The sequence below is a fragment of the Macaca mulatta genome, chromosome 7, assembly GCF_049350105.2.
Source record: "Macaca mulatta isolate MMU2019108-1 chromosome 7, T2T-MMU8v2.0, whole genome shotgun sequence".
Classification (NCBI taxonomy): Eukaryota; Metazoa; Chordata; class Mammalia; order Primates; family Cercopithecidae; genus Macaca; species Macaca mulatta.
The window spans coordinates 42,385,049-42,399,203 of record NC_133412.1 but is presented as its reverse complement, the minus strand read 5'-3'; the positions used below and the strand labels follow the sequence as shown (position 1 = coordinate 42,399,203).

At 41.5% G+C, this 14,155-nt stretch overlaps 1 protein-coding gene across 5 annotated transcripts in view; it reads left to right on the top strand.

The window, feature by feature from the left end:
- SPG21 (SPG21 abhydrolase domain containing, maspardin) overlaps positions 1 to 14,155 on the top strand; it is a 28,991-nt gene that overhangs the window by 12,996 nt on the left and 1,840 nt on the right. For 4 of the 5 annotated variants that reach the window (XM_015142466.3, XM_001101919.5, XM_077938425.1 and 1 more), the window contains 5 exons: positions 3,305 to 3,385; positions 5,106 to 5,251; positions 9,166 to 9,274; positions 10,039 to 10,146; positions 13,618 to 13,758. In XM_015142466.3, the coding sequence (XP_014997952.3) occupies positions 3,305 to 3,385; positions 5,106 to 5,251; positions 9,166 to 9,274; positions 10,039 to 10,146; positions 13,618 to 13,758 (585 nt within the window). 5 annotated transcript variants of the gene reach the window in all.

Below are 14,155 nucleotides of genomic sequence, written 5' to 3'. Positions count from 1 at the left end.
ATTTTTCTTTTTTTTTTTTTTTTTTTTTTTTTTGCATGCTTCCACTGTAACGACACAGGTTGGTCAGGACGTTGGTCTCCTAATTTCCCAGGAAGGAGACAGCCTTTTTAGCTGGCAGTCGCCTGCAGTATTCACTTGTAAGTGGTACTCCCGGTGGGAGTGCTGCTGTTAGTGTGTGTGTTATTTACTGTTGAAGGGGTGAAAAACCATGTCACATGTCTTCTCTTGGAAGGTAACTGAAAGTTCTACTGAGGTTACCACCAACTGAGGCCACACAAAAGAAATCAGTTCCTCTTCCTCCTGAGAGCCCATCTCTTACTTGAGAAAACAGTTATCATCACCACCACCTGCTGCTTTTCTCCTGGGTCTTTTCTTCTCTGGCTTAATTTCTCCAGCTTCTTTAACCATTCGTCACATGACATGTTTGAGCCTCTGCAACATAATCCTCCTTTGTTCAGACTTTCAGTCATTCCTCTTCACAAACAGCATTCTAGAACAGGGTAGGAACTGCCCTCATCCAAGCCCTCTGCAGCCTGAGACATGACACTACCATTTTTGGTGGCCCCTGTTGATCAGCCAGGGAGGGGGAGCCAAGCAGCCTGCAGGTGCCCGTCCCACTTGGGAGTGCTGTCCAACAGCGTTTCTCGCTCCACAGTGGCAGATCATGAGAGCCTTGGCTTCTGGCTGGATGTTTCTTCTTTGCCCTCAAGGTTCTCGATGTGGGCTTTCCCTGTTTCGTTAGGAGGATAGTTAATCAAGAAAAGGTCAACAGCGTCTTGATCAGAATGTTCAGCTCCATGAGGGTGTGGAACTTATTTGATATTTGTTAGTATCTAGCAGTTACAATGCACAGACCTTTTTAAATTTTTTTTTGTTGTAATTGTAAATTCACATGCAGTGTAAAAAATAGTTCAGAGAAATATCCTTTTTACACATTTCCCCAGTTTCCGCCAAACCTTTGCAAAACTGTAGTACAATATCACAACCAGGATATTGATATTACTACAATCTACCAATCTCATTCAGGTTTCTCCAGTTCTGCTTGAACACATTTGTTTGTATGTATTAAGTTGTGTATAATTTTGTCACCTGTGTGGGCACAGATATTTATAAATTAAAGACTCCATGAAAATATCATCCCCTTTCTTTTAGGCTATCATCTGACTCAAATTCTCAAACTTTCTGCTAGGGAGAATCGGTTCCCCATTCTTTCTTGGCATGGTGGAAGTTTTACCCACAAATAGAATTTTAATAATAAAAGTCATACATCAAATCTAAAATGATCCCATAATTCATTTGGCAGTATCCATTCCAGTGATTCATCAGTAACAAAATGAACCTAAGTGCTTAAACAATAAGCCTGTTAGACGAGGTTTTTTGGGATTTTTTTTTGTTTTTGTTTTTGTTTTTTGGTGACGGAGACTCGCTCTGTCGCTCCAGCTAGAGTGCAGTAGTATGATCTCGGCTCATGCAGCCTCCACCTCCCAGGCTCAAGCAATTTCTCATGCCTCAGCTTCCCCAGTAGCTGGGGTTACAGCTGCCTGCCACCATGCCTGGATAATTTTTGTATTTTTTTGGTAGAGATGGGGTTTCACCATGTTCCCCAGGCTGGTCTCAAACTCCTGACCTCAAGTGATTCCCCTGCCTCAGCCTCCCAAAGCGGTGGGATTACAAGTGTGAGCCACTGCGCCCAGCCAGTGGGTTTTATATGTACATAAAAAAGGAATTCCTGACCAGGCGCGGTGGCTTACGCCTGTAATCCCAACACTTCGGGAGGCCGAGGTGGGTGGATCACGAGGTCAGGAGATCGAGACCATCCTGGCTAACACAGTGAAACCCCCCGTCTCTACTAAAAATACAAAAAAGAAAGAAAATTAGTTGGGCATGGTGGCACACGCCTGTAGTCCCAGCTACTTGAGAGACTGAGGCAGGAGAATCGCTTGAACCCAGGAGGCAGAGGTTGCAGTGAGCTGAGATCGTACCACTGTACTCCAGCATGGGTGACAGAGTGAGACTCCATCTCAAACAACAAAAAAAGGAATTCTTAGGAGGCAAACCTGAGTCCCTTAGAAATGAGTTTGTGACTTGTACTTCTTTTTCCTCATCATTGCCAGCATTAATAGACAGGCTACATATAGTCAAGTACCATACTTCTTTTTCACAAACAGAAGTACAATAGCCTGGCATGGTACTTCTGTTGGCTCACACCCGTAATCCCAGCACTTTGGGAAGCTGAGGCAGTCAAATCGCTTGAGGCAGGCAAATCGCTTGAGCCCAGGAGTTCAAGACCAGCCTGGGCAACATGGCAAAACCCCATTTCTACAAAAAATATATATATAAAAATTAGCCAGGCATGGTGGTGCATGCCTGTGATTCCAGCTACTGGGGGGCTGAGGTGGGAGCATCGCTTGCGCCCAGGAGGTTGTGGCTGCAGTGAGCTTACAATTGTGCCAATGCACTCCAGCCTGGGTGAGAGAGAGAGAGACCCTATCTCAAAAACAAGCTGGGTGTAGTGGCTCGTGCCTGTAATTCTAACACTTTGGGAGGCCAAGGCAGGTGGATCACTTGAGGTCAGGAGTTTGAGACTAGCTTGGCCAACATGGCAAAACTGTGTCTGTACTAAAAATACAAAAATCAGTTGGGTATGGTGGTGGACATCTGTAATCGCAGCTACTCAGGAGGCTGAGGTAGGAGAATCACTCAAACCCGGGAGGCAGAGGTGGAATGAGTCGAGATCGCGCCACTGCCCTCCAGCCTGGGCAACAGAGGAGACTGTCTCAAGAAACAAACACCCCAAAGTACAATAAATGAAATAGAGTAACTAAGTCATTTAAAAGAAGAGGAACAACTTTACTGAATACCCCCTTAAAGAAATGCTACCAAAAAGAGAGGGAGCTCTCCTTAGAACAAATTTTGTTTCCATCTCTCCTGAGCTATAATTCTGAATGAAATTAGATTTAAGAGAAAACCATATTTCTTTACTGGGATGGGTTCTGGTATATTCATCCTTAAACCCCAGACTTTTTCAGCTGTTTAGAAAGGAAATTGATGGGAATTGAAATTGTTACTCACATAATATCATTAGAATGTGCTTACTTTTTATACTCTTTTAATTTGGTCTGTTAGATAAAATGTGAATTATGAAGTTTCGTAAAAAGTGAGAGCTTATTTTTACATATTTTGAATAAGGAGCAGCGCTTGAGCAAACGAGAAATGCCACTGTTTGAGTCCTAAGTTTTTCAAATACATGAGTTGCATTTTTACTTTTATGATTTTTAAAATAAAATTATTGTTACTATTTCAGTTGCAGTATCCAGTTTATTGGGACCATCTTGAGTTCTGTGATGGATTCAGAAAACTTTTAGACCATTTACAATTGGATAAAGTGAGTACCCTGAAACTAATTACATACATACAATTTTTTTTTATTTTTTGAGATGAAGTCTCACTCTGTCACCCAGGCTGGAGTGCAGTGGCACGATCTCGGCTCACTGCAACCTCCGCCTCCCGGGTTCAAGTGATTCTCATGCCTCGACCTCCAAAGTAGCTGGGATTACAGGCATGTGCCACCATGCCTGACTAATTTTTGTGTCTTTTGTAAAGATGGGGTTTCGCCATGTTGGCCAGACTGCTCTCAAACTGCTGACCGCAAGTGATCCGCCCACCCCAGCCTCCCGAAGTGCTGGGATTACAGGCGTGAGCCACTGCTCCTGGCCCTCTTTTATTTTTTAATAATAGCTTTATTGCAACATAATTCATATGCCATGTAATTTACCCTTTTAAGTATACAGTTCCATGTTTTTCAGTATACTCCCAGGTATGTGCAACCATCACTGCAGTCAATGTTTTATAATTTTTTTAATGCCAAAAGCCTCATATTCATTAGTCTCATCTTCCCCCTTACTAGCCCTGCAACCTAATTTACTTTTTTATCTCTATGGATTTGCCTATTCTAGATATTTTACATAAGTGGAATCATATCATATATGTGGTCTTTTTGACTGGCTTTTTTTACTTAGCATTATGAGTTTAAGGTTCATTCATGTTGAAGCCAGAATCAATACTTCGTTTCTCTTTACAACTAAATCATATTTTTATAAATATGCCATATCTTGTTTAACCATTCATCAGCTGATACACATTTGGGTTGTTTTTACCTTTTGGATGTCATGAATAATGCTGCCATGAACATTCATGTATGAGTTTTTGTGTCGACATATGTTTTCAGTTCTCTTAGGTATATGTTTAGGGGTGGAATTACTGAATCACAGTTTTCTTAGACATAAACCACTAAATGGTTTTGGGTTTTTTCTTTTTTTTTTTCTTTTTATTGAGACAGTGTTTCACTCTGTCACCCAGGCTGGAATGCAGTGATGCAATCATGGCTCACTGCAGCCTCAACCTCTTGGGCTCAAGCAATCCTCCCACCTCAGCCTCCCAAGTAGCTAGGACTATAGGCACATACCACCATGCCTGGCTAATTTTTGTATTTTTAGTATACAGGCCTTTGCCATATTTCCCTGGCTTGGTTTTGTTTTCTTTTTTCCTTTCTTTTTTTGTTTTTTTAGACAGAGTCTCACTCTGTCGCCCAGGCTGGGGTGCAGTGGTGCGATGTCGACTCACTGCAACCTCTGCCTTCCGGGTTCAAGTGATTCTCTACCTCAGCCTCCTGAGTAGCTGGGACTACAGGCACGCACCACCTTGCCTGGCTAGTTTTTTGTATTTTTAGTAGAGGCGGGGTTTCACCATGCTGGCCAGGCTGGTCTTGAATTCCTGACCTCGTGATCCGCCTGCCTCAGCCTCCCATAGTGCTGGGATTATAGGCATGAGCCACTGCGCCTGGTCTGGTTTTGTTTTCTAATGCAATCTGTGAATGATATTTTTTTAAATTATATAACTTGGATGCAGAGTTGTATTATCTTGATGGACTGTGTAAATTGCATTTAAATACAATATTTTCTAAATTTCTAGCTGCTGTAAATATTTTAGTGTATTGGCTAATGATAACATATTCTGTGGTTAGTGTTAATTGAAGCAACTTTTTAATACTCATGTTCAAGATTGATCAGTATTTTAGGATCTGCCTCATATTTGTTTATAATTAGGTTCATCTTTTTGGCGCTTCTTTGGGAGGCTTTTTGGCCCAGAAATTTGCTGAATATACTCACAAATCTCCTAGAGTCCATTCCCTAATCCTCTGCAATTCCTTCAGTGACACCTCTATCTTCAACCAAACTTGGACTGCAAACAGGTAAGAACAAAATTATTATTTCTGTTCAGTGAAATTTTGAAAATGTTGGCTTTTGAGTGTTTGGTATATTAGGAAGGGAAGGCTTACATCTACTTCTATATTCTGCAACTTCCTTGGCTTTTTTTTTTTTGATACAGAATCTTGCTCTGTCACCTAGCCTGAAGTGCAATGGTACAACCACAGCTCACTGCAGCCTTTATTTCCCAGGCTTAAGCGATCCTCCTACCTCAGCCTCACAAATAGCCGGAACTACAGGCAGGCATGCGTGGCACCACACCTGGTTAATTTCTGTATTATTTTGTAGAGATGGGATTTTGCCATGTTGCCCCATGCTGGTCTCTAACTCCAGGGCTCAAGCGATCTGCCCACCTTGGCCTCCCAAAGTTCTGGGATTACAGGCATGAGTCACTGTGCCCGGCTGTTTCTTGACTTTTAAAATTAGAAACAATTACCTTTACAAAAGGAAAGAATTGAATGAACTCTAAATTCAGCTTTATTACCCTAAATTTTTAAATTTTGTTTAATATTCATTAATACACTTTTGCTGTTTCTATTCAGTAATACACTTTTGCTGTTTCTATTCAGTACTTCTATATAACTAATACCATGTTCTGTTTATCCCACTTATTATTTTGTGTAAACAGTTCCGTGTATTGACTGACATAGTTTTATTAGGCATTTGACTTTTCCCAATTCTTCGTCACATTCTACAGTAAATCTTTGTAAAAATTACTGGGTTTTTTCCCTTACCGATTTTTTTCCTTGAGATATGTTCTCCAAATGGAAAGACTAGAGCATTTGGTCTGTCAACAGATGTTCTGCACATCATGACCCTTGATATTAGTCTGTTCTTCCAAAAGATAGAAATGGTGGAAATGAGGCTGGGTGCAGTGGCTCACACCTGTAATCCCAGCACTTTGGGAGGCTGAGATGTCTGGATCACCTGAGATTGGGAGTTTGAGACCAGCCTGACCAACATGGAGAAACCCCGTCTCTACTAAAAATACAAAATTAGCTGGGCATGGTGGTGCATGCCTGTAATCCTAGCTACTCGGGAGGCTGAGGCAGGAGAATCACTTGAACCCGGGCGGCAGAGGTTGCGGCGAGCCGAGATCACGCCATTGCACTCCAACCTAGGCAACAGGAGCAAAACTCCATCTCAAAAAAAAAAAAAAAAAAAACCAAAAAAAGAAATGGTGGAAATGCTTCAGGAGCAGCCAGGGGGGTACTTGTTTCCTAGGAGCCATTCTTTCATTGATTTTTATCATTTTAAGTAATTGATGGGTATCTATGATGCCATACAGCTGGCCACAGGACTTTTTTTTAATGGCTGGAGCCTCGCCTTGCTAGCAATGAAAGAAATCTACAAATAATAATAATACTTCTATCTCTACAAATAATAATAATAATAAATTAGCCAGATACCATGGTACACAGCTGCAGTCCTAGCTAATCAGGAGGCTGAGGCAGGAGGATCGCTTGAGCCCAAGAGTTCGAGGCTGCAGTGAACCACAATCATGCCTCTGTACTCCAGGCTGGGTGACAGAGCAAGACCCTATTTCAAAAAAAAGCCCAATGACTAAACACATCTGTATGATCAGTGTTTTCAAATAATGTATAGGGAAGTATTGTTTTCACATCTACTTAAGATTGCACTCTGATATTTTTTAGTTTTTCTGATGTTACCTTAGTAGTTACTCAGTGTTCATGCAACAATTTCTTGTATACATTAGCTACTTTACAAATCCTTCCTGTCCAGATAATGCACTAAATAATGCTCATTATTTTTGGTGATTTTTATTGCTGTTCTAATTGTTAGACTGCCAAGACAGCCCCCATTCAGTTTGTGCTCTGGCACAAGAGCTGCTTTTTGTCAAGTATCTGAGTGCTTACTGTGTGCCACACGCTGAGGATACAGGAGTGAGCAAAGCCAACAGGGTCTACCCCTTACAGAGCGTACTTAGACCTCATCACCTTCAAAAGATAAGAAAGTGATGGGGCTGGGAGAGAACTTAGAGAGTTAACTGGAAGGTGACTCAGTGTTCCTTTTGAGGGAAGCTCAACTTCCAGCAAGGCTGTCCCAATGATAATAAGCATCAGAAGGTAGTTTGCACCTCATCTAAGTAATTTTCATCATAGGTTTAGAGAAATTAGTGTTTACCCTCCAAGATGGCTCTTAACAGTTGAAATTAATGGAATAAATATAAACTAAAGATCATATATAGAAATCCATAAAGATCTGACCAGTCACAGTGGCCCACACCTATAATCCCAGCACTTTGGGAGGCAGAGGTAAGAGCATTGCTTGAGTCCAGGAGTTCTAGACCAGCCTGGGCAACATAGCAAGACCCTGCCTCTACAGAAAAAAAAATTTTTTTGAGATGAGAGTCTCACGCTGTTGCCCAGGGTGGAGTGCAGTGGCACAATCTGACTGCAACCTCCACCCCCCAGGTTCAAGTGATTCTCCTGCCTCAGCCTCCCGAGTAGCTGGGATTACAGGCGCCTGGCTAAATTAGCCCCTGGCTAATTTTTGTAGTTTTAGTAAGAGACAGGGTTTCACCATCTTGGCCAGGCTGGTTTTGAACTCCTGACCTCGTGATCCACCCACCTTGGCCTCCCAAAGTGCTGGATTACAGGCATGAGCCACTGCACCTGGCTCAGTAAATTTTTTTTTTTTTTTTTTTTTTTTTTTGGAGAGGGAGTCTGGCTCTGTCACCCAGGCTGGAGTGCAGTGGCACGATCTCTGCTCACTGCAAGCTCCGTCTCCCAGGCTCACGCCATTCTCCTGCCTCAGCCTCTACTAAAAATTTTTGGTATTTTTAGTGGAGAGAGGGTTTCACCGTGTTAGCAAGGATGGCCTCCCAAAGTGCTAAGATTACAGGCATGAGCCACACCTGGCCCCAGCTCAGTGAATTTTTTAAAAATTAGCCAGGCCTGGTAGTGCGAGCCTGTAGTCCCAGCTACTTGGGAGGCCGAAGTGGAAAGATCACTTAGCAGGAGTTTGAGGCTACAGTGAGCTATGATCACAATACTGCACTTCAGCCTGGGCAACAGAGTGAGACCCTGTCTCTAAAAATATTTTTTTGTTTCAATGAAAAAATAAAAAGAGGCCAGGAGTGGCTCACGCCTGTGTTCCCAGCACTGTGGGAGGCTGAGGTGGGTGGATCACTTGAGGCCAGGAGTTTGCCACTAGCCTGGCTAACATTGCAAAAGCTCATCTTTACTAAAAATACAAAAGTTAGCCGGGTGTGATGGCATGCACCTGTAGTCCCAGCTACTCGAGAGGCTGGGGCATGAGAATTGCTTGAGCCCGGGAGGCAGAGGTTGCAGCCAGCTGAGATCACACCACTGCACTTCCAGCATGGGCAACTGAGACTCTGTCTCCAAAAATAATAATAATAAATTGAAAAAATAAATCCATAAATATCAATTTGTCTTGAATTAGCCAAGTTGAATCTAATAGTAGCAAATTTGGGGAGTTGCAATAACTTTCAAATTGGGATTTTTGAAATCTATTTTGAAATATCAATCAGTAAAAAGATAATATCAACCAGAAGGAAAGACTATTTCTCTTAATGCTCAGTTTTCCAAAGGAAATAGTTTAATCCTTGGAAATAGGGCCAGTTAGGAAAAAAAAAATCTTGGACTCATCAGGATGTCTATCTCAGTAAATGTATTTTGAAATATCACTTATAATTATCCTAAATCCTCAAATAAAAGTTTAATTACATGAACCCATAACTGTTTGGAAACTTGGGAAAGTGTGTATAAAAACCAAATGCTGAGCTCTTTGGAGGAGGGGATTAGGACTTTTTATTTCTAGATCCTAAGCTAATACAAAGCTTTAATGTTCAATGAATATTTGCCATGTGTAGTCTCGGAAGTTTAAATTATAAAGTCTTTGTGTTTTACAGCTTTTGGCTGATGCCCGCATTTATGCTCAAAAAAATAGTTCTTGGAAATTTTTCATCTGGCCCGGTGGACCCTATGATGGCTGATGCCATTGATTTCATGGTAGACAGGGTAAGGATCATGACATTGGGGTGGGGACACATTGTATTGGGAATTTTTACATCTACTTGGTTCCAGAAGACAGATCTGTCTCACAAGTATGTGTTAGAGGTATTTGCTAAGCAGATTAATACATCTGAGCAGATATTATTGCTGGTAAGGGCTTGTCTACATTAGTGCTTCCCACCAGCTGTTTGTCAAAATCACTTAGGGAAGCTTTCAAAAATATAGATTGTAAGGCCTCACAGCAGACCATCCATCTGGCATCCCTGGGCATGGGATCTGTGAATCTATTTTTACTTCAGTCTTTTCCTTTACTCACCAGGTACATCTGATGAACCAGGTCTGTTGGCTTGCATTTAGGAACTCCTGGGCTAGATGATTTCTCAAGTCTCTTCTAGCTCTAAGATCCCTTAAAGGTTTATCTTTAAAAAACATACAAAAAAAAAAAAAAAAGCATGTATCTGTCACCTTTGAGCAGTAGGAATTGGCTTGCTGCCCATGGGCACCTGGCTGGAGTAGGCAGTGTAGGCTGAGAGCTATAGAAGGCCAGGTTTCATTGGTTTGTATCCAGGTTTCCAGAATAGAAAAATGCCACCACCTCCTGAGAAGCCCAGTTCATGGTCTCTCACCTATGTTGTGGTTCCTCACTGGTGACTTTTCTGTCCCCACCACAGATGATACCACCTTTATAAGCACAAATGTTGTCTGTGGATTTAATGTAAATGTGAAAAATAAAATTATTTCAAAAACTTTACCTGTGTTTCTTCCTGCAGCTAGAAAGTTTGGGTCAGAGTGAACTGGCTTCAAGACTTACCTTGAATTGTCAAAATTCCTATGTGGAACCTCATAAAATTCGGGACATCCCTGTAACCATTATGGATGTAAGCTTCCTTTTAAGTAAAATAGCTGCTTTGCTTTTTAAAATGTGTCTGTCAAGATCTCCTAAAAAACTATTTGATAACTTTCAATGTACCTCTTTAAATGCTGCCTTGGCTTTTGTTTTTACCCTCCAGCTTTCTCAATTCCAAAATAATCTGTTTATTGCTTATCTTGGATTTCTTTCTGGCAGGAATAACACCATTGAAATCAAAATAGACTGAACACGGAGGCTTATGCCTGTAATCCCAGCGCTTTGGGAGGCTGAGGCAGGAGGATTGCTTGAGTCCAAGAGTTCAGGACCAGCCTGGGCAACATAGCGAGACCCTGTCTTCTATTTATTAGAGAAGATAAAAATAAAAATGAATCAAAATAAATTTAAACAAGGGAGTCTACCCATTTGATGTATTTTTGCTGTTCTCATTAATAGATACTGCGCCTTAGCCATTACATATATGGGCAGCAAAGAGAAGGTGCTTCACAAGAGTAGAGAATCAAGAATTCCATAGTCTAATTACCACAAAAGCTTGCTTATTTTTTCATTGTGGTAAAATAAATATTACAAATATGCGATTTTAACCATTTTTAAGTGCATAGTTGAGTGGCATTAAGTATATTCACAGTTCTGCAACCATTACCATTTTCACATTTTCATCATTCCAAGAAGAAATTCCATACCCATTAAACAATAACTCCTGTGCCCTTTTTTACCCCGGCCTCTGATAAGCAACAGTCTATTTTCTGTCTAAAAATTTGCCTATTCTAGGAACCTCATATAAGTGGAATCCTACATTTATCCTTTTGTGCGGCTATTTCACTTAGCATAATGTTTCACAAGACTTATCTTGAAATGTTATACATGTGTCAGAATGTCATTTATTTCTTTTTTTTTTGAAACCGTCTCACTCTGTTCCTCAGGCTGGAGTGCAGTGGCACAATCTCAGCTCACTGCAACCTCTGTCTCCCAGGCCCAAACCATCCTCCCTCCTCAGCCTCCTGAGCAGCCTGGACCACAGGTGCACACCCACTACATCTGGCTAATTTTTTGTAGAGATGGGGTTTCACCATGTTGCCCATGCTGGACTCAAACTCTGAGACTCAAACTATCTGCCTGCCTGGGCCTCCCAAAGTGCTATTACAGGCGTGAGCCACCACGCCCAGCCTGTCATTTCTTTTTAAAGCTGAATAATATCCACCAATAAAACCAATGTTGGTTTATACCACATTTTGTTTATCCATTCATCCGTCAGTGGATACTTGGGCTGTGTTCAGCTTTTGGCAATTGTGAATAATGCTTCTATGAACATTGGTATAAAAGTGTATGTTTGGGCAGGGCACAGTGGCTCACACCTGTAATCCCAGCACTGTGGGAGGCTGACTCAGGATGATTGCTTGAGCCCAGGAATTCGAGACCAGTCTGGGCAATATAGGAGACCCTGTCTCTACTACTAATAAAAAAAATTAGCCGGACATGGTGCCACATCCCTGTGATCCCAGCTACTTGGGAGCTGAGGTGGGAGGATCACCTGAGCCTGGAGTGAGCCATGATCATGCCACTGTGCTCCAGCCTGGGTAACAGAGTGAAACCCTGTCAAAAAATGTATGTATATTTGAGTTCCTGCTTTTAATTCTTTTTTATTTATTTTAAAATTATTTTTAAAAAATAATTTTTTGTTTTTTATTTTTGTAGGTACATAGTAGATGTATCCTACTTTTAATTCTTTTGGACATATTGTTTGAAGTAGAATGGCACTTTTTGAAGAACCGCCATACTGTCTTCCACAGTGGCTGTACCATTTAATGTTCCCACCAACAATGCACAAAGGTGCCAGTTTCTCTATATCCTGGACATTTATTTCTGGTTTTTTGGTTGGTACTCATCCTAATGGATGTGAATTGGTATCTCACTATGGTTTCAACTTACTGAAAAAAAAATATATGATTATTTTGCCTTATAAATGGATTTGTTCCTAAATTCAAATAATAATGGTTTTTGTTTTTTTGTTTTTGAGATGAAGTCTCGCTCAGTTGCCCAGGCTGGAGTGCAATGGCGCGATCTCAGCTCACTGCAAGCTCTGCCTCCCGGGTTCATGCCATTCTCCTGCTTCAGCCTCCCAAGTAGCTGGGACTACAGGCGCCCGCCACCACGTCCAGCTAATTTTTTGTATTTTTAGTAGAGACGGGGTTTCACCATGTTAGCCAGGATAGTCTCAATCTCCTGACCTCATGATCTGCCCACCTCAGCCTCCCAAAGTGCTGGGATTACAGGCATGAGCCACTGCACCCAGCCAAATATGGTATTTTTAATCATCGGTTTTTGTCAGGAAATTATCTCTTATTAGCGTGTAAACAACTTCTTATCCTCTGCCATAATCGCTGCATTCTAACATTTACCGTAACATAGAACAAGCTTTTCAATGGTCCTCACAGGACGTTTGCTCTGCTTGCTCTTCTTTCAAAGCTGTGCTCACCCCCTGGGTTCATGGTCACTGAAAACGGCCTATAAGTTTTAGTTGGAGATGCACTTAAACATACAGATTTAGTATGGTATATTTAGTGTACAATACTTTTTGCTTCTTTTACTTTTTGAAAAATTTTGTTGCATGTAAAAACATAAATGTATATGGGTATTGAAAAATGTCTAGAATCATATGCTGCAAACTGGCTTCCCCAAGAAAGAGTAGCTTATACTCTTTACATTTTTTTGGAATTTTTTTCACTGAGCCTAAATGACTTAGGTTGTTGCTTTAAGTTAATAATAAAAGTAAAAAGTTCTTTGGGGGCCTCATGATCTTTTTGAAATTTATTGGCATTTGCAATGATTGTTCTCTATTATTCTGTTAATCTACTTAGCTATATTTGAGGAAAAAGGAAGTTCATGGTAGAATTTCCCCCCACCCCAGCCGAGCCCGGTGACTCACATTTGTAATCCCAGCATTTTGGGAGGCTGAGGTGGGCAGATCACCTGCGGTCAGGAGTTCAAGACCAGCCTGGACAACATGGTGAAACCCCGTCTCTACTAAAAATACAAAAATTAGCCAGGTATGGTGGCACATGCCTGTAATCCCAGCTACTCAGGAGGCTGAGGCAGGAAAATCGCTTGAACCCAGGAGGTGGAGGTTGCAGTGAGTCAAGATGGTACCACTGCACTCCAGCCTGGGCGACAGAGCAAGACTCCATCTCAAAAAAAAAAAAAAAAAAAGAACTTCCCCCCACCAAAAGAATGCAGGAGATGCTCTGCAGCGAAATCTGTAGCTATTGTCCTAGGTTGGACTTAGAAGTCACCAGGGATCAGCAGTGGAGGTAGTTCAGGCTGCTAGGGGTTCAGAATTGTCTCTTCATATGAAAGGAATACTTAGGGTAGCATTTCCATAGTGTGAAAAGAACATATTAAAACACCAATCGATTACAGCTTTGTGTATGTGTGTGTGTGTTTTACCTTTCCTATGGTGCTGAAGCTTTATGTTTTTTTAAAGGTGTTTGATCAGAGTGCACTTTCAACTGAAGCTAAAGAAGAAATGTACAAGCTGTATCCTAATGCCCGAAGAGCTCACCTGAAAACAGGAGGCAATTTCCCATACCTGTGCAGAAGTGCAGAGGTGAATCTTTATGTACAGGTAAGGCCTAGCTTGAAACCCAGAGCACTCTGAGCCCAACATACGTTTGCAACATAAAGCCTTTTTTTTTAATGGACTAGTAAGGGAATCAGGGAACTACAGAATTCCTTGTAGGAATGAGGCATTGACTTGATAAAAGTGGTTTACATTTATAATTTGTAGGATAATGTGAACAGGTGTATTAGAGATCCCTTTTCTAAGGACAGCAGGCCTGCATTCACACACCGAGGTTACCATTGGTATGATGTGACCTTGCCCTCTGGACATAGTGAATTCCGTCAGAGCAAGACATCCGACCTAAATGGGGTCAATCTGAGTCCTGTGAAGTGACTTCTTGATCTAATTTTAATGCACTAAAAGAAAACCCTGCCAAGCGCAGTGGCCCATGCCTGTAATC